Here is a 20,500-nt window from a genome sequence, read left to right on the forward strand (position 1 = left end):
GGCCCAGCCGCTCCGCGACATGTGGGATCTTCCCAGACCGGGGCACGAACCCGCATCCCCTGCATTGGCAGGCGGACTCTCAACCACTGCGCCACCAGGGAAGCCCCCAATAATGTCCTTTTATACTATTCTTTTTCCTGACCAAGGATCCCACCCAGGATTGAGTATTTGTCTTGTTTCTCTAGTTTCTTTTTAATCTGAAATAGTTCTCAGCCTTCTTTCTTTCCTGACATTGACAATTTTGAAGAGTTTTTTCCTTTTGCTACCTCATTTATTTTACTAGATGTAGAGTTGAGAAAAGATGAATTGAATTGGCCCTAATGGCCCTTTCTTTACCTACTCTCTACAGATTCTAAGTTAGCTCAGAGGAAGAACATGTTGGTATTAGCTCCGGAACTCCAGAGTCTCCCCCTTTCTAACAAGGCCACTTCCTCGACCAGGTTGCTATCACTGCTATTGGTCACATGTATTCTCTGACCCCTTTTCATCTAGACAGAGCATTGGGTAGAGGTTCTTTGCAGGGGTTGGGGGGTCCCTCTCTATTGAAGTGCTTTTTTTTTAACATCTTTATTGGAGTATAATTGTTTTACAATGGTGTGTTAGTTTCTGCTGTATAACAAAGTGAATCAGCTATACGTACACATATATCCCCCATCCCCTCCCTCTTGCATCTCCTCCCACCCTCCCTATCCCACCCCTCTAGGTGGTCACAAAGTACTGAGCTGATCTCCCTGTGCTATGCAGCTGAAGTGCTTTCTTAAGCACAGTTCTCTGTGAAGAAAATGAGAGCTCAGGAGCTCATGTGCGCTTTGGTATTTCTCAACTTATAACTTCTTCTTTGATGAATACTTTTATTTGCCCAGTGTGGCATTAGTGGAGTGTGTGTGTGTGCGTGTGTGCGTGTGTGTGTGTGTGTGTGTATACCTCTTTTGCACTGTAATTGATGACCGTGAAGGGAAATACTCCAGTCTATCCCAATGCTATGCATTTTGGGAAGCAGCAAAAGCCATCTGCCTCTTTCCCCGGTGTGAGACAGAGTCCCTCAAAGTCCCTGGAGTGGTGTGGTCACTGGGAAGCTGGATGAGTGCCCTAAGGGGACAGAGTTGCCATAGTATCCAGTGATGTGGAGGCAAATCTTCTGTGTATGTGTGTGTGTGTGTGTGTCTGTAATATATATATACAAGAGAAACTTGGAAAGATGAAGAGAGGTTATATGTTCAGTTAATTCTCTGAAATCTAACCTTTTAAGTTTTAAAGCAACCAAGTAACAGTATCTCAAGCAGCATTCTAGAACTTTGAAGTGTAATGTAAAGGATTATGATGTATGGGAAATCCAAGTTGGAAGGTACCTGAAGTATGGATGAAATCAGTTTGCAGCTACTGAAAGTAGGAAGGAACATATGAGTTGTTTATTACAAACAAGAAGAGCCAAAGTAACAGGCTTGGAGAAATGAAGTTAAAAGGATTAGACGTAGCTCCTGAATAGAAGTGAAAGACCAACGTCGTTTCAATAAAATGGATTCGCAACAGCCTTTCACTGCAGATGACTCCGGTATCTACTATGTCCTGTGAGCCTCTGTCTACTACAGTTTTCTAGATAAGCTTAGCTGGGCTGGGCTGGGGTGGGGGGAAGCCATGCTTAAAGGGGTCAGGCGGTACATGCCGAATTTTGAATGGATTCCTCAGGGTTGACCCATTGGGGGTCTCCCAAAGGGAAGGGATGGGAAGATGTTATTTAATATCTAGCCAATAGTTATTCCTAAAGAGTGACAGCCCAGGGCCTCCTGTGACATTGGTAAATAAAAGGGAAAATGTCCCTCCGTGTAAAAGAGAGCACTTTTCAAACTGGCAGGATTGTAAGTAGAGGTACTGACATGAGGTAGCTGTCTCCTGGAGTCCCAGTTTTAGATACTACGTGGAAAGGAAACCCAAAAGGATGAAGATACTGGGCTGCCTGGTACAGTAGCCAAATTACAAAAGGAAGCTCTGTGTGCAAAGAAGAGGACCCTCTCCTCTGTGCAGGTCTGGTTGATCCACATGGACACACGAATTCCATAGCTACTGTTAAGGACATCCTGGATCAGTCATTTCTTTAAAGAAACATTTTTAGGTTACCATTAACTATGTAATCTGTGCCTCGTTCCTTGCATTGTTTAATCCTCACAATCCAACAATCCTATAAGGCAGGTAACATTATTCCTATTTTATAGATGAGAAACAGATATGAGTCCCAGATCATGTAACTAGTAAGTGACCGTCAAAATTTAAACTAAATGCTCTTTCTCTCCCCCTCTCTATGTATGTGTGTGTGTGTTTATATATGTATGTATTATATATACATATATAACATACACACATATGTATGTGCTCTTAATATATGTATATATTCTCTTAATATGTGTATATATTATGCTCTCAAATGTATATATGGCATATATATGTATATACACACACATATATACTCCTAATATTTGATATATAAATCCAAATAACTCTTGACAGATGATGGATAGGTAGATAGATAGATAGATAGATACCCCTTCTATGTGCCACTGCACATGCCTTAGTATATTACCATGGGCCAATGATGAAACCATTTATTTACACATGATATCTCACCTGTAAAACAGGATTTAAAAATAACTGTACCTACCCCATAGAATTGTTGAAAGAATTAAATGGGAAAGTTCATGTTAAGTACTTAACATAGTGACAGGTCAATACAAGATAGCTATTGTTATTAACTATCTATTGTTATTATTATTACTGCTAATAATAATTAAATTACTTGCCCAGCAAAAAAGGAAATACTTTGGTATTTAGAGAGGAAGTCTGCATTTTAGCAAAGCAATTCTAGGTCTCTGAAAGGCCAATTTTTTCTGTTCTCTTGCTTTGGTTTTAGGAAGAAACTTTATCTCTGCTTATTTGGCCGCAGGCACTGTTCAAAGAGTCCCAAACAAAGTAATGCAATTTTAGACTCCAAGTCCGAATGCTTCTGTCTTTAATAGGGAATGTATTTGGTGGAAGTCTTATAAAGGACTCTTCTTTGTGTCATTAGGTTGAGACGGCCTTATTTCATTTGTACATATTTTGTTTCCTCAAAATGCTGTCCTTTCTTCCATGTGGCACCAACACAGCACGGAGTGCACAGATCACTATGACCCCTTTCCAGTTAATGAGGCTGATGAGAACCAGCCCCATATCCAGGGTGTGACTGGTCTGCGGAACCTGGGCAACACATGCTACATGAATGCCATCTTACAGTGTCTCTGCAGCATCTCACCGCTGGTGGAATACTTTCTCTCTGGAAAGTACATTACCGCTCTTCAAAAGTAAGATCATTTGCCATCCCTGCAGCCGGGCCCTCACCCCTGCTCTCCAAGGTGAGGTTAGGGGAGGGACCCTCTGGTGTCCCTATGAAGGGCTAAACCAGTTAGGAGAGGCTACAGTGCCCCAGATCCCATTTCTAGGGTGAGTAAAATGGGAAGGTCAACCAAGAAATGAATGAAGCTTTGTTTGGGGTCTGATGCCACATGCTTAGCCGGAATCATTTCCCTTCCTTCTTCCAAGGGATTGCAGTGAGGTTGCCACTGCTTTTGCCTATGTGATGACAGACATGTGGCTTGGAGACTCTGACTGTGTCTCACCAGAAATATTTTGGTCAGCTTTTGGCAAACTCTACCCAGCATTTATGAAAAAGATGCAGCAAGATGCTCAGGAATTCTTGATTTATGTCCTGAATGAACTTCATGAAACTCTGAAAAAAGTAAGTAGAATTAATGGCCTTGAAATAGACCTTTAGCTCTATCAGCAACTTTCACTTTTCATTCTTTTATTTGTTCAGTCACTATTGCCTACTCTGTGCTGAGCACAGGTGCTGGGGTCACTATGGGGAACATTCAAGTTAGTATTTGAATGGGCCTGTATTTCCCCAATTTAGCTGTTTATCAGAATCACCTGGGGAGATTTTATGGCACAGCTTCTTAGGCCCTCTGGTGTTCTTGAATTAGAATGCCTGGGTTGTCTTCTGGGGAAACTCACTTGGGATTTCCAGTAATCAGCAGGTGTGGGGACCACTGGTCTAGTTTCCTTTGCAGTAACATCTGCATTGACTATTTTTTTAGAGTGAAAATTACATTTTTTTATAAAAATATATTCCTCATGAGGTATAATATATAAAATTTACAACTTAAAACAAATGTTCTTGGTAGCTACAAACCCGAGGGAATATTAAGCTTGGTGTAAGGTGAAAGGACAGATCTGTAAACTGCAGTTTCATCTTTATACTAAATGTGCCTAACCTGAGTTCTTCGCTGGATTAGGACATATATTTAATAGAACATGAAGTTGCCAGTTACTAAGGAGGTTGCCTTTATTTATAAGACTCACTACCTTCAGCCTTGATATGAGACCCACACTCTCCAAAGATATGCCCTAGACTTTATGCAGTGTCTTTGTGCTGCTGTTAGCTTACCTCATAGCCAGGAGACATTTATCATGAAAGACCACAAACTATTACTGTTAATCCCTCTCATCTGCAATCCTCAGCTCCATTTTTAATTTTTACTGAGATATTCACAGCAGCACTTTTTTTAGCCAGAGGGGAGGGTGATGGTCAGTAAAAATCACTGAGGTCCTCATCTGCAGCCAGTCTGAAATAAATAGCATTCTGGTTCTCAAGGTTAAACTTGGAGTTAGAGGCATCAAAATACTGTCAGGTGGAAGACACGGGCAGGTGGGTGTGATGAAAGAAGCAGCCAAAGCGGAGCCTTGTGCACAGTTCCAAAGCATAGCTGACCGTGGAGCTAAAGCGCCTTCAGAATGTATATTCTGCTGAGGCTGTAGAATCACCAGTCAGGGTGTGCTCCCGGAAATACTGTTCCTGAGCATCAGCTAGATTTAAATCAGGCTACAAGGCTAGTGAAATCGGGCTGCCTTTGGAGTTTAAGATTTGCTCTTTAAAAAAATTTTTTTCTAACAATAAAAGAAGAGACTAAGGAACATAACCTGAAGGGACTGGAGGAGAGATCCAATTCCTTCATCTTACCTCTAGATCAGCTTGCATGACCAGAAGCTAGTTTGCAGCTTACCCTCTGCCCAGGAAAAACTGCCTGCAGGACCCTATATCACATTATCATTTACTGTCAGTTTATGACCATGGACATGTGTTTTTACCAGGGTTAGGGTGTCCTTGTTCCTCAGCTTCACTTAAAGAGGGAAATAACTGAATTATCAGAAATCACACATATGCTCTTAAGAAGTTCTTATTCTGTTTATTTTCTGAATCCAAAACTAAGTGGTTCTGGGTAGCATTCTGTTAGAAAAATCAGGTCATTCTATTAAAAAAATTTTGATAACCAGTAGTTGATTTGGGGTGAATTTGTTCCTTTATTCAGTACCGCCGAAGAAGATCATATGAAAAAAGATCTATTCCGAGATTCTGTAGGAAGATGATTGCCAACGAGTCCTCCATCATCACCCGGCTGTTTGAAGGGCAGCTCAATTATAGCATCATATGTTTAAAGTGTGAGAACTGTACCTACAGGAACGAGGTCTTCACCGTCCTCTCCCTCCCCATTCCATCCAAATATGAGTGCTCTCTTCAGGTAGGGATTCTTACTCCTGGAGACTTATTTTGTCTTCCTCTACCCCAGCCCTGGGTTTTCCCAAGGCTGTTTCCTACATTTTCTAGTATGAAGGGAGCTACTTTATAACTTAAAAAAATTGGAAACCCGTGATGAGAACGTTTTGTAGAAAAGTGACATACAGCCAAAAGTTGCTATGAATTCAGATGCATCTCTAAATGTGTTCAATGAAAGAGCCTTACTGTAAAACTGGAAAGACGGGTGGGCTTTATTCAGTCTATTGAGATAGCTTGGTGCATATAGGGAATTTATACATATAAAACTTTTATGGCCCTTTCTCATCCCAGAGGTCTGTAGGTACATATTAGGAAATGACTTTGACTCTTATTCTTGAGCTCTTATGTTTTGGAAAAAAGCTGAGTAATCTGGGGGGAAGATAGAATGGAATAGTGCCTTGGTTTACCTCTCGAGTTTTCTTTACCATAATACCAAAAGTTAATCTGTAAACGGAGGAGTGGTGGGAGTGGGGGGCAGGGGTGGGTGGAAGGTGGCAGTAAAAGCCAGGGAATTGTGAGGAGGGAGGGAGCAATAAGTTTCCTTGCAGGAAAACACACATTTATATTTTTCTTCTTTTTTTTTTTTTTTTTGCGGTACGCGGGCCTCTCACTGTTGTGGCCTCTCCCGTTGCAGAGCACAGGCTCTGGACGCGCAGGCTCAGCGGCCATGGCTCACGGGCCCAGCCGCTCTGCGGCATGTGGGATCTTCCCGGACCGGGGCACGAACCCGTGTCCCCTGCATCGGCAGGCGGACTCTCAACCACTGCGCCACCAGGGAAGCCCCTATATTTTTCTTCTTAAATTGCTAAAAGTCTTGAAATACCAGAGTTAGAGAAAATAATCCTACTACTTGTTCAGAACTGGGCTTTGTTCTCAGATCAAACTGCTAAACACTACTGAAGATGAATTCCAAAGCCTCTAAGTGAGGTGCTGGCAATCTGTGCTCATCTTCCTCTTTAGGTTAATGGTTTGCAGAGCGGGGAGCCTGGCTGGTTGAGGATGTCTTCTGTGGGCATGAGATCTAATTCTCTCTGTTCTGCTGTCTTTATTATGGGCCACCCCCAAATACAGGGATACGGTCATTTTTCAGTCCCCAGATCACTTTTCTGATGAGATGAATAACTTAAAGCAGCTGCCTGACTTGGTTAGTGGAAATTGCATAGTTGGTATTATTCTGAAACAAACCAGAAATGTTAAAATGCTGATTCAGAGATTAGAAATGAGATGGACATTTGGATCTATTTCAATAACTCATTGAGAAGGCAGCACCTCCTTTGCCAGGTGGACTATATCCAAGCTGCAGCTTGCGGCGCTGGCATCTCTTGGACTTGGAGAAAAGCACCGAGGATTACATTTCCGCAGCTCTTTCAGAGTTCTAATATAGACAGGACCCCAGGTTGCAGTGGATTCAGTTTGGTCACCAAATGCTTTTTCCCTCAACAGGACTGTCTCCAGTGTTTTTTTCAACAAGACACACTGACCTGGAACAACCAAATTTACTGTTCCTTTTGCAAAACCAAGAAAGAAACAACTGTGAAGGCCAGTATATCTAAAGCACCAAAAATAATTGTCTTTCACTTAAAAAGGTATGGATTTTGAAATTTTGTGAGATTTTTTGAACAGCTTTATCATGATATAATTCACATACCATGCAATTCACCTATTTAAGTGTACAATTCAATGGTGTTGAGTATATTACATTAATTTTTAAAAATCTGTGGTAAAATATATATAACAAAATTTGCCACTTTAAGTATATAATTTCACTGGCATTAATTACATTCACAATATTGTGCATCGATTTTCCAAAACTTTTTCATCACCCTCAACAGAAACTCGGGAACCATTAAGCAATAACTCCCCATTCCTCTTTCCTCCCAGCCCCTGGTAACCTCCAGTCTACTTTCTGTGTCTATAACTTTGCCTGTTCTGGTACTTCATATAAGTGTAGTCACACACCATTTGTCCTTTTTGCTGGCCTATTTCACTTAGCATGTTTCCAAGGTTCATTCTTGTTGGGACATGTACCAGAAGTTCATTCCTTTTTATAGCTGAATAATACTCTATCATATGTATGTACATTATATTTTGTTTGTCTGTTCAACTGTCGATGGACATTTGGCACTCACTTTGAGTGCTTTTAAAAAATAAATTTCCTATAAAGATGTTATAAAATAAATAAATAAATTCCCTAGCTCCACCCTTGGGGATTCTGTTCACACAGGTCTGAGGTGGAATCTAAGCATCACTATTTAAAATTTTAACACCCGCCCCACCGCCCTCAGTTATTATTTTTATTTTTTAATTTATTTTTGGCTGCATTGGGTCTTTGTTGCTGTGCGGGCTTTCTCTAGTTGTGGAGCGTGGGTTGCGGTGCGCAGGCTTATTGCGGTGGCTTCTCTTGTTGCGGAGCATGGGCTCTAGGGCACACGGGCTTCAGTAGTTGTGGCTCGCGGGCTCTAGAGCACAGGCTCAGTAGTTGTGGAGCGCGGGCTTAGTTGCTCCGCGACATGTGGGATATTCCCGGGCCAGGGCTCGAACCCGTGTTCCCTGCATTGGCGGGCAGATTCTTAACCACTGCGCCACCAGGGAAGTCCCAGTTTTTATTTTTAAAAGTTACAAATCTACAGAAAATTTGAAAAGGTATATAATGAATACTCAAATACCCTAGAATCTTCATTAGTTGGTGCCACTTTGCCACATTTCCTTTTGTTCTTCCTGTCTGTCTCTTTCTCCCTCCAGCCCTCCCTTCCATTTTGTTAGCTGAACCGTCTAAAGTAAGATGCAAACACCATGGCATTTTATGCTTAAATACTTCAGCATGTATCACCTGAGAATAGGACATTCTCCTACATAATCACAACACCATTATCTATAGCCCAAGAAATTTAACAATAATTTTATATCACCCAAGATACAGTCCATATCTAAATTCCCCCATCCCCAAAATATCTTTCATAACTTTTCTTCCAATCTAGTATCCAGTCAAGAGTCATACATTGCATTTGGCTGTCTCTTTTAATCTAGAAGACTCCTTCCCTCTTTTTATATATTTAAACATTTTTTTTCTCATTTTAAGTTTGTTTAGATTATGTCACCCATCCTGGATTTGTCTAATAGTTTCCCCATAGTTAGATACAGGCTAAACTTTTTTTTTTTTTTAGCAAGAATTTGCCATAGCTGATGTTATGGACTTGTCATTACATTACGTCAGGAGGCAAATAATAAAAGTTTGTCCCACTATTGGTAATGTTAAGTTTGATCACTTAGTTAAGGTAGTGACTATAAGATCTCACCATTTAAAGGTATAGTAGTTTTCCCCTCTGTAACTAGTATCACTCTGGACTCATGGATATTTTTAAACTTAATTGGTTTAATATCTATTACTATTATCATTCCTCTCCATGTTCAAATTGCTAGAAGTTGGCCAGTGGGATCCCCTTCAAGCCAACTCCTGTGACCCCATTATTTAATTTAAGTTTACTTACATATATAAAATGTATCCTTCTTTTATATAGTTCTATGAATTTTGACAAATGTAATGTAACCATCACTGCCAACAGAGATTCTTTCCATCACCCCAAAAAGTTTTCTCATGTTCCTTTATAATCAATTCCTTCTCCCACCCTCAGCCCCTAGAAACTTCTGATCTGATTTCCATCTTTATTGCCTTTTCCAGAATGTCGTATGTTATACCATATATGGCCTTTTGAGTTTGGCTTCTTTCACTTAGCACAATGAGATTAACCCATGTTGTGGAATATAGTCATGGTTCCTCCCTTTTGATTGCTGTGTAGTATACCCTTCTATGAATGTACCAAAATTGTTGATCCATTCACTAGTTGATGAACATTTGAGTTGTTTCCAGTTTGGGGCAGATATGAATACAGCTGCTATAAATTTTGCATATAGGTTTCTGTGTGGATGTAAGTCTTTGTTTCTTCTGAGATGATACCTAGGCATGGGATTGCTGGGTCATATGATATGATATTCCCTTAGTTTTTGCAAACAAGATTTCTTGCTTTCTGGCACAAGAATATCTCAGCCTCACCCAGTAATTTCCTTTCCCCTGACCTAAACCAGCTGTTTTTCCAAAATGAACATAATTTATTCTTTAAAAAGCTCTGGGGTGATTCTGATATGAACTCAGATTTGGGAACTGCTGATCTGTATAACACATAGAGAATGTGACAAGATTTTCACAAAATTTTATCTTATTAAAGATATATTAAAACCTCCAAGTTGGAAAACAGGACACTGCGAAGACAGTGTGTGCTGAAATCAACATAAGGAAAAGCTGAGTCAGCTTGGTTAGAGTGAAGAGCATCAGATGGAGGGAAGACTTCTGGAAGTTATCAATGTGATTTCTACTCCCCCCGACGCTGAGCTTGGCTTTATCCCTTTCTTTTTCTCCCGCTAGATTGACTCTACCCTGTCTCACTCCCTGACTCAGGTTCTTGGCCCACTTCAGCCTCAGTTTTGGCTGTGGAGATTCAAATATATGTAGATAAGAAAAAAATAATTTATGTATAGGTCTACACCAAATAATCTTTCCAAGAAATTACTTTTAACTATACTTGGAACTTGTGAAGGTATGTGGACTTCATTCATGAGTGGTTCACAAACTTACTTTCTATTTTACACATTTATTATATCTCTGCAGGTTTGACATTCTGGGTACAATGAAAAGGAAACTGAGGACAGATATTCATTACCCGTTCACTAACTTGGACCTTACTCCTTACATTTGTCCAGTTTTTTGGAAACATCCTAAATATAACCTCTGTGCACTGGTGGTGAGTAAAATACTGAAACTATTTAAAGTAACACAGGTTTAAAGAAAACTGTAGAATTATCTGCTTGAATGACTACTACTTCTATCTCTCCCTGACTTCTCCTATACTGCCCTTTTTAAAACAAAATATAGAGCCTGGAAACTCCCTGCTTTGACCTTGAACAGTAGAGCAGTGAAAGAATACATGAAAGAATACAATGTCCTCTATGCTGCCTCCCCACTGTCCCTCTACTCTATACTACTACAGAGTATTTGTTTATTAGTATTTATACTAATAAATAATACTATAACAATAGTAGAGACAGGCTATTTCAGATCTAGGGACATTTGTGAGCTGTGCTCCGGGGGCAGCAGAAGTCGGTTCCAATAGCTTTATGTTGAATAATCACGAGCCCCTCTATGGTGAAAGCCCCAAACACTAGGTACACGGTAGCCATAGACTCACTGCCTGTGTGCGTCAGTCCTAAGGAAACTCTGGGGGTTCCCTTTGGCTCTAAATCAACTGTCATCATTGAGGATTCCCTGAAGGAAAGAAAGCATGGAGTATAATTCAGACCAAATCACCTAGAACTTCCCACAACATCAACCACCCCAAGCAACAGGACATTTTCTGGGTTTCTATTCTGGATCACAGTGTTAAAGATCTGCTTCAGAACATTCAGATCTCAGTTGAAACTGGAGGTCCAGTTGTGTCCACTGTCAGATGGGCGGGGCTCCCACTGGAGCCCAGTATGATTCACCAGAGCCCTCCGGTGTACTGAAGTCTAATTCCCCTTTTGGGCTTATCACTGAATTAATATAAAATGTTGATCCCACTGGTCTTTCTCTTTAACATCTCTCAGAACCATACTTCAAACTTAAAAAAAAAATCCCTCTTTACTTTTTTCTTTTTACTTCAAGCCTTGACATTCTCCTTTCTAATTTATCCTGCCCTTAAATATGATTTTCCTTCTCTCACTCACCAATTTGGAAATCTAGAGTGACATCCTCTTCCCTATCATAAAAGACTCTAATGTGAATTCCAAAATGATACGCCCCCCCATATTCTACTGTTTTAACATCTCATTATAAGTGTTTCTGCTTCAAAAAAAATCCAAAAGCAGAATTTATAAAAAATTACGTGGTAATTATCTACAGTTACATAAAAAGAGTCACCCAAGCTTCCTATAAATTCTTAACCCTTTTAGTGTTTAAATTATTAGTTAATTGAAGGGTAAAAATTGGTTTTGAAAGAGAAATATATCTAGAATTTTCTGCAAATTGATGATTGATCAGAAACAAGAACTAAGCATCTTAGAAACTACGATGTATGGTCATAGGGAAAGGCCAGCCATAGCTCTGTTACTCAAGGTGTTGTCCCCAGGTTAGAAATAAGGAATCTCAGGCTCCACCCCACATTTACTGACTAGAAACTTGCATTTTATCAAGATCCCCATGTGATTCGAATGCATATGGAAGTTTGAGAAGTACTCAGCTAGACCAGAAGGGAAGGATTACCTCCACACCACCCTTAACAGAGATTTATCCAGCTTTTGAATAAGCCCTTAAAGAGCTTCCTGCTTTATAAGGAAGATTCTTTATCTGCCAGATTTGTTTGATTTATTTTACAAACATATAGTGCTTGCTATGTACCAAGGACTGTTCCAAGCACTTTATGAATAATCAATCATTTAATCCTTATGTAGCCCTGTGAAGTGTAGGCACTATTATTATCCCCATCTTACAGAATGGGAAACAGGAACAGAGGTTAAATAATCTGCTCCAATCTACTGCCTACAAAGGGCAGAGCCAGGACCTGAAGCCAGGCAGGCTGGCTCCAAACAGTCCTGCTCTCACTGCCATGTTATGCTGCCTCTGACTGTTAACTTGTCTCTCTGTATGGGGCACAAATCTACCTTCGTCCTTGTAACTCCTTCCATTTGTCCTAATTCTGTCCTCTGAGGTAGTAATAGTAGTATGTATGTGGCTTTTTGGTTAACAAAGGCTTGTACATATGTGTTAGTTAAACAGAACACATTCTTCTTTCTTATACATGATGACCCTTCAAATATTTGAAAATAGGGCTTCCCTGGTGGCGCAGTGGTTGAGAGTCCGCCTGCCGACGCAGGGGACGCGGGTTCGTGCCCCGGTCTGGGAAGATCCCACATGCCGCAGAGCGGCTGGGCCCGTGAGCCATGGCCGCTGAGCCTGCGCATCCGGAGCCTGTGCTCCGCAACGGGAGAGGCCACAGTAGTGAGAGGCCCGCGTACCGCAAAAAAAAAAAAAAATTGAGAAGTTATCATACACCAACAATGTTTACCTCCTTCAACCCTTTTCAGATGACTGGTTTCTAAAAAACTTTTTAAAATTATGAAATATTTCAGGCACAGAAAACAGAATACAGTAAGTGTGCACACAGATGTTAAGAATAGAATATTGTAGAAAAAATCAAGCCCCTGTGTATCTTTAACAACCCCACTCCCCTCCCTTCTCTGTCCTGAATTTGGAGGGAATTATACCCATGCATTCTTTCGTATGTGTCTATACTATACTTTCATACTTTTATCACACATGTGTGATATAGTGTATTTTGCGTGTTTTATAAATCTAGTATCATTAACTGTACATATCCTTCTGTAACATTTTTCCTCAGCATTATTTTTATGATATTAATCCATACTGATATATTAGCTTTAGTGCATATATTTACCTGCTTTACTAATTCGTTGTGTCTATTTATTTATCATTTCTCCTGTTGCTGGACAGTTAGGTTGTTACCAGCATTCTGCTCCTACAACTTTGTATAATGCATTGTCATGTGCTAACACATGAAACTTTATATATACGTGTGTGTGTGTGTGTTCTCCCAGATCACATTTTGAAGATAACTGACCTGAATCTCTCCTTTAATCTATTAACATAAAACACTTAATTTCTTTTTTCTTTGCTAAAAATGTTTTCACATTTTTTATATCTATTTTCACAGTCGAGAAACTAACGTGTAACTTTCTCATACTGTTCTTTTCTGTTTTTGTCTTGAGGATCAGCCTGTTTCTAGCCTCATAAAATAAACTGGCCATTCTTTTCTATTCTTTGGCACAGTCTGCAGAAGATAAAAATAACTTGTTTTTTGAAAGGCTGGTAGAATTAAACAAAAAAACTATCTGGTCCTGAAATTTTTATTCTTGGTGGGTGGATTTTTAAATATTTGGTCAATTTGCTTTAGCCAGGATGAGACTATTTCAGGAGTTTCTGTTTCTTCATTTTTGAAAAAATAAACTTTTTATTGAGATAAAACATACATATAGAAAAATGCAAGCCATGAATGTAAAACTCAATAAATTTTCATAAAGGTAACCTGCCCATGTAACCAGAAAACAGTTCAAGTAGAATATTACCAGCACCCTAACTGCCCTTGTGCCCCCTTCTAGTCCAGGAGACCACTGGCTGCTGACAGAATAGGTTTTGCCAGCTCTTGTGCTTTATAGAAATGGAATCATACTGTGTGTACTCTTTTGTGCCTGGCTGCTTTTACTCAAAATTATGCAACACTCATTCATATTGTTGCATGTATTGTAGTTTATTCCTTCTCATTGCTGTATAGTATTACACTGCGTGAAAATACCACAAATTGCTCTACTCAAAGATCATGAAGACACTTACCTATTCTATCTTATAAAAGCTTTGTTTTACTTTAGCATGGTTTAAAAATTATTTTTAAAACTTCCCATTTTTTACATTTTCAAATTTATTGGCATAAAATTGCTCACATTTTTAATATCTCTATTGAATTCTCAGTTCTCCCTTTGTTTATTCTTAATATTATCTGTGTCTAATCTGTTTTTTCTTGGTCAGTCTTGCCAAAGTTTATCTATTTTGTTATCTGAAAGAACCAGCTTGTGGTTTTGTTGATTCTTTATTCCGTTGTGTTCTATTTCATTAATTTCTGATCTTTATTTCCCTTCTTATACTTTCTTTGAGTTTCCATCAACATGTTATTTAGAGGTGCATTTGAAAAATTCCAAACATAATTTTATTTAGTCATCTTTTTGTTACTAATTTCTAATTTAACTGCATTCTTATCAGAAAATATGGTCCAAATGTTATCCATTCTTGGTACGTGTTGATACTCACTTTGTGTCATAGTTTTGTGTGTGCTTGAAAAGAATTTTTAAATTAGGTTCAGGGTTCCATATGTCCATTAAATATAATTCATTAATTGTGTTGTTTGAATATATACTCTTAATAAGTTTTTGTTTGCTTTAACAAGATTAATAACTGAAAGATATATGATAAAAAAGACTGATTTTACCAAAATTTTCCAGTAATTGTCATAATTTGAAGCTATGTGTGCAATTTTACATCTTTGTAGTGAATTGTTCCTTTTATCATGCTAGGGGAATCTTTTAATACTTAGCCATACCGTTTCACTTAAAGTCTGTCTAGTCTGATATTGAAAAAACTATTCCAGCTTTCTTTTGGATGATATTATTTGTTCTTTTTCTGTCCTTTTCTTTCTTTTCTTTTGTTTTCTTCCAGTTTTATTGAGATATAATTGACATACAGCACTGTATAAGATGTACAGCATAATTATTTAATCATGAAATTATCACAGTAAGTTTAATGAACATCCATCATCTCATTTAAATACAAAATTAAATAGAAAAAAAGTTTTCCTTGTGATGAGAACTCCTAGTATTTATTCATAACAACTTTCATATATGACACACAACAGTGTTAATTATGTTGTACATTTCATCGCTGGTACTTATTTGTCTTATAACTGGAAGTTTGTACCTTTTGACCACCTTCCTCCAATTCCTCCTTCCCCCACCCCCCGCCTCTGGTAACTACAAATCTGGTTTCTTTTTCTATGAGTTTGTTTTTCAAGTATAATTGACTTAAAACAATATGTTAGTTCTTGTCACACAACAGAGTGATTTGATAGTTCTATACATTTCAAAATGATTACAGTAAGTCTAGCTATGCTATATCATTACACAAAGATATTATATAGTTATTGACTATATTCCCCACACTGTATATTTCATCCCTGTGACTCATTTGTTTTGCAACTGAAAGTTTGTACCTCTTAATCTCCCTCACATCTATCTTTCCTTTGCCTATGCCTCTCCCTTCTGGCAACTACTTGTTTGCTCTCTGCAGCTATAACTCTGTTTCTGTTTTGTTTGTTCATTTGTTTTGTTTTTCATATCCACATATAAGTGAAATTGTGTAGTATTTGTCTTTCGCGGGCTGACTTATTTCACTTAGCATACTACCTGCTAGGTCCAACCAGGTTGTCACAAATGGCAAGATTTCATTCTTTTTCTTTTATGGCTGACTAGTATTCCATTGTGTATATATGCCACACCTCTTCTTTATCCATTAATCTACTGATGGGCACTTGGGTTGCTTCCATATCTTGGCTATTGTAAATAATGCTGCAATGAACATAAGGGTGCATATATTTTTTCAAATTAGTGTTTTGGTTTTCTTTGGATATATGCCCAGGAGTGGAATTGCTGGATCATATGGTAGTTCTATTTTTAATTTTTTGAGGAATCTTCATAGTGTTTTCCATAGTGGCTACATCAACTTACATTTCCACCAACAGTGTACTAGGGTTCCCTTTTCTTCACATTCTCACCAACACTTTATCTTTTTTAATAATAGCTATTCTAACAGGTGTGAAGTGATGTCTCATTGTGGTTTTGATGTCCATTTCTCTGATGACTAGTGATATTGAGCATTTTTTCATGTACCTGTTGGCCATCTGTGTGTCTTCCTTGGAAAAAATTCTATTCAGCTCCTCTGCCCATTTTTATTTATTTATTTGTTTGTTTATTTATTTATTTATGGCTGCATTGGGTCTTTGTTGCTGCACGCAGGCTTTCTCTAGTTGTGGCGAGTGGGGACTACTCTTTGTTGCGGTGTGTAGGCTTCTCATTGTGGTGGCTTCTCTTGTTGTGGAGCATGGGCTCTAGTCGTGTGGGCTTCAGTAGTTGTGGCTTGTGGGCTCTAGAGGGCAGACTCAGTAGCTGTGGTGCACAGACTTAGTTGCTCCACAGCATGTGGGATCTTCCCGGACCAGGGCTTGAACCCATGTCACCTGCCCTGGCAGGAGGATTCTTAACCACTGTGCCACCAGGGAAGTCCCTTATTCAACGTCTTGTTGCTACTACACTCAGGGTAATTTCCTGTTTTGTTTCTATTGTTTATTCATTCTCTCTTCAATTCTATGTACTATTTACTCTCTATATTAAATTTTTAATTTCAAGTATTTATCATTTCTGAAAGTTTTTAGGTTTTCAGTTTGCTTCCTTTTCTTAAATGTCTATATACTTTCTGTATAGTCTCTATTACCTAAAGTCCTTGGAGTTTTTAATCTTGCTATTTATTGCCTTCTAACTCTTACTCATGGTGAATTGTTTCCTTGTGAGCTCTTTAATACTGAATTGTGAGTTCAGCATCACTGGGTTTTATATATGGGTATCCTGTGCAGCCTGAATTAAGGTGCATCAATCAGAAAGTAATTCTCTTTTCTTTTGCCAAGCAACCCCCAGATACTTTTCATTGTCACCTTAAATTCACAGAATTCTGAGACACAGACGGTAGTGTAAATTTGAATCCCAAACCAAAGAGAAGCCAGGTCTGTGGTAGTGACTTTCCAGGAATGACTTTTATTCTTTGTACCCAAAGCCTAAGCTAAGCTACGCACTGGAGAATGGATTTGTTCCCCCCCAGTTTATTCTTTTATTGAGGGTGACTCTCTTTAAGAGGTTGTGGCTATGTGTGTGGATTTCAATCCAACTCCTTACCTTGCAGGGACTTAAGACTTTACCTCCAGCCCTTGTGAGACCTTTAAAACCCAAGCACTGTGGTTCCAGGGACCAGGAACTGTCTTTGCTCTCAGGCAGTCACAGCATTAACCACACATCATGCTCATCTTTTATTTCCTCTGTTCTTGGCCCCTGGAGATTACTCTCACTATACAATCTTTAAAGTTAGCCATATATTTCAAAAGGTATTTACCATGTTTTATCCAGCATTCTTTTGTTTTTTTTGGCTGGTTGAGTCTTCGTTGCTGCACATGGGCTTTCTCTAGTTATGGTGCGCGGGGGCTACCCTTCGTTGTGGTGCATGGGCTTCTCATTGTGGTGGCTTCTCTTGTTGCGGAGTATGGGCTCTAGGTGCGTGGGCTCAGTAGTTGTGGCTTGGGGGCTCTAGAGTGCAGGCTCAGTAGTTGTGGTGTATGGGCTTAGTTGCTCTGCGGCATGTGGGATCTTCCTGGACCAGGGAAGTCCCTATCGAGCATTCTTTACAGTTTCATAACTGAGGCTTTCAGGCTAGCTAATTGTCTGCCAAAATTACTGGGAATGGAAGTCTAGAATGACTACCCTATTCTACTATGTCAATTTTTTTGTTTGTTTACATTGTCATCAAAACAGAACATATTCCAGCCATAATCTGTCTAGTCACTTTAGAACATTACTTCATCATCTGGATCCACCAGATGTTTTGTTTTTCTCAAATTACATCACACTATTATGGGCACCATTTTATAAATAAGGAAGTTTAAGCATATCAGCTTAAGGTCACATGGCCAAGACCAGGACCAGAGCCTGAATCTTTAAAATGTCAGCTTTGGGATATTTCTCTAAGGTTTAACAGGAGATGTGGGGAAGATGAAGGTCTAAGGGAACACTTAATAAGTACCTCCTATGTGCTAGCACTATAAGAGAGATAGTAGTTGTATAAGACAAGTTCTTATTACCCATTTTAAAAGACAGGGGAACTAAAGCTCAGAAAGGTTAAATAATTTCCTTAAGGTCATTGTGTAGTATTAGAGCTGAATTCATAGACTTGACTAGAAAAATCCATTTTCTTCCCTCTATCCCAGGGGTCAGCAAACTTAAAAAGCTAGATAGTAAATATTTTAGGATTTGCAGGCCATGTAGTCTATAGTCTCTCTTGTAACTATTCAACTTTACAGTTGTCGTGTGAAAGCAGCCACTTAAAAACAAACAAGTGAGCATGGCTGTGTTCCCATAAAACTTTATTTAAGGACATTGAAAAATCTGACGTTCATATAATTTTCACACATCACAAAATATTATTCTTCTGATTTTTTCCAACCATATAAAAATATAAAATGTATTCTTAGTTCACAGGCCATATAAAAACAGGCAGCAGGCTGGCTTTGACCCATGGGCAAATGGTTTTGTCAACCCCTGCTCTATGCCATACCACCTTCTGAGAAGTGAGGTTCTCCAATGCCTTTGTTTCAAACATTGCTTTACTGGGTTAGGGAAGACATGGGAAAAAGAGACTAGAACAGGTTCTTTTTTGGGCTTTGGATGACCAAGGGAGCTGTTGCTGTACAACCTCCGCAAATTGTGTGGTAGCAGTATGCAGTTGTTTTAATGTCTTGTTCCAGTGTTAAATGTCTTTTTCCATGTCTATCTTAGACTGTCTTCAAAATTAAACTATAAGCTCATTTAGGAAAGATGACTATTTTCTTATTTTAAAATTTCCTTTGATGTTTAATAGTCTATGTACAGTTGGTACTCAGTAAGTATTAACTGATAAATATTAGAAGATGCCAAATACTATCCTATTTCATTCACAGAGTCTATTAAATAATCGATGGACACAATATATAACCATTTCAGTGACATGAAAAATATACCAGTCAGGCTATATGTATGATTTGATGTAACATATGATTTAGCTTTTAATCCTTTAGCTTGTATAAGGGACAATTATAAAAATAGTTCTTGGCCCTACCGTTTGGGTTCTAATAGTTAAAGTATTCAAATGTAAATACTGTGTGACATTCCTTTCTCCCCTAGAACCACTCTGGCGATCTGGATGGTGGCCACTACACTGCTTTCTGCAAAAACTCAGTGACTCACGCCTGGTATAACTTTGATGACACAAGAGTCAGTGAGATTCCAGATACTTCAGTTCAAACTGCTACAGCATATCTCCTGTTCTATAGCTGCCAGCCCTTTTCTATACCTATACAAAAACGCAAGAGCTAGGAAAATGGTGTTTCCTGAAAATTGCAAAACTAGCAGTTAGAACCTAGTACTTAAGTTTTGCTTTGTCATTAAAACTCTTGCAACTTACTTGCATCACTGACATTTTTAAGTCTTTCTGGCATGTTATGCAACCTTTCACAAGGTAAGTCTATAAAAAGATGGGTCCTGGCCCACTGAAAAAGGCAGCATGAAAATGATGCAATGCTAACGAATGGGGACCTTCAAAGCAATCAGATTATAAGTATCGTGTTCAGGTTTCAAAGTACAGTGTTTATTAGTGTGTATTTTTATCATAAACTATCTCATAATAATTATATATATCCAACAAATTATTTTCCAAAGATACTTCATGGAGCTAAACCAAAATAACTTTTGTTCAAGTGGCTCTGTGAGGTTAGGAATGTGATTTGAAAATATTTAATTGTTCAGATAATTTAGGCAAGAAACTATAATCTCTCAGACTAATTGCAGAACATGAAAAGTTGTCAGTTTCACAATTCAACACCATCCTTTCATCTTCTTTCTGGGAGTCCATTAATGGTGACATCTTTCAGAAGCACCTTTAGAATCCCGTTTTTATATATTATATATTGACTTTACCTATAACAACTAAGTCCCTGAGGTAAATGATAAATTCTAAGCTCCTCTATCCCTTTTAATACATCACTTTGTAAAGATGTGGTTTATAATGCAGTTCACTTTGCAGTCATGTCTGACTCATCTCTTTTTATATTAATCCTAAGAATTCTACTACTCTTGATAGAATGAGTCTGGGCATTAAGTTATTTATAACTTACTCTGACTCCCAACTCTGAGAGAATCATAAGTGCTATATGCAGTTCAGGGTCAAGGTGAAGGATGAGTGGAATCAAGTGATGCAAAGGAATAAGTGTACTAAATTTTAAGTCATTGTAGTGGTATAAAGAGTGTATGTATAAAATCTGTAATTCTACTGTTCTATGTTTAATAATATAAAATTAAAGACAGAACACTTACAGGGTTTTAAATTATTTTTCTCATTAAGATTTTAATGTAGGT

General features: G+C 38.6%; 1 protein-coding gene across 2 annotated transcripts; it reads left to right on the forward strand.

Moving 5' to 3' along the window:
• Positions 1–1,515: 1,515 nt before the first annotated feature.
• Positions 1,516–19,462, forward strand: USP50 (ubiquitin specific peptidase 50; the record flags this gene model as incomplete). 2 transcript variants are annotated; one of them, XM_079700311.1, is made up of 7 exons in its annotated part: positions 1,516–1,568; positions 3,138–3,332; positions 3,571–3,766; positions 5,397–5,606; positions 7,085–7,227; positions 10,305–10,437; positions 19,271–19,462. In XM_079700311.1, 7 exons carry the CDS (start codon positions 1,516–1,518, stop codon positions 19,460–19,462), a joined length of 1,122 nt encoding a protein of 373 aa, XP_079556437.1. The 2 variants fall into 2 exon arrangements, with proteins under 2 accessions (XP_079556437.1, XP_079556438.1); XM_079700312.1 differs by lacking the exon at positions 1,516–1,568 and adding an exon at positions 2,946–3,004.
• Positions 19,463–20,500: the final 1,038 nt, after the last annotated feature.

The sequence above is a fragment of the Hyperoodon ampullatus genome (assembly GCF_949752795.1).
Source record: "Hyperoodon ampullatus genome assembly, chromosome: 3".
NCBI classification, from domain to species: Eukaryota; Metazoa; Chordata; class Mammalia; order Artiodactyla; family Ziphiidae; genus Hyperoodon; species Hyperoodon ampullatus.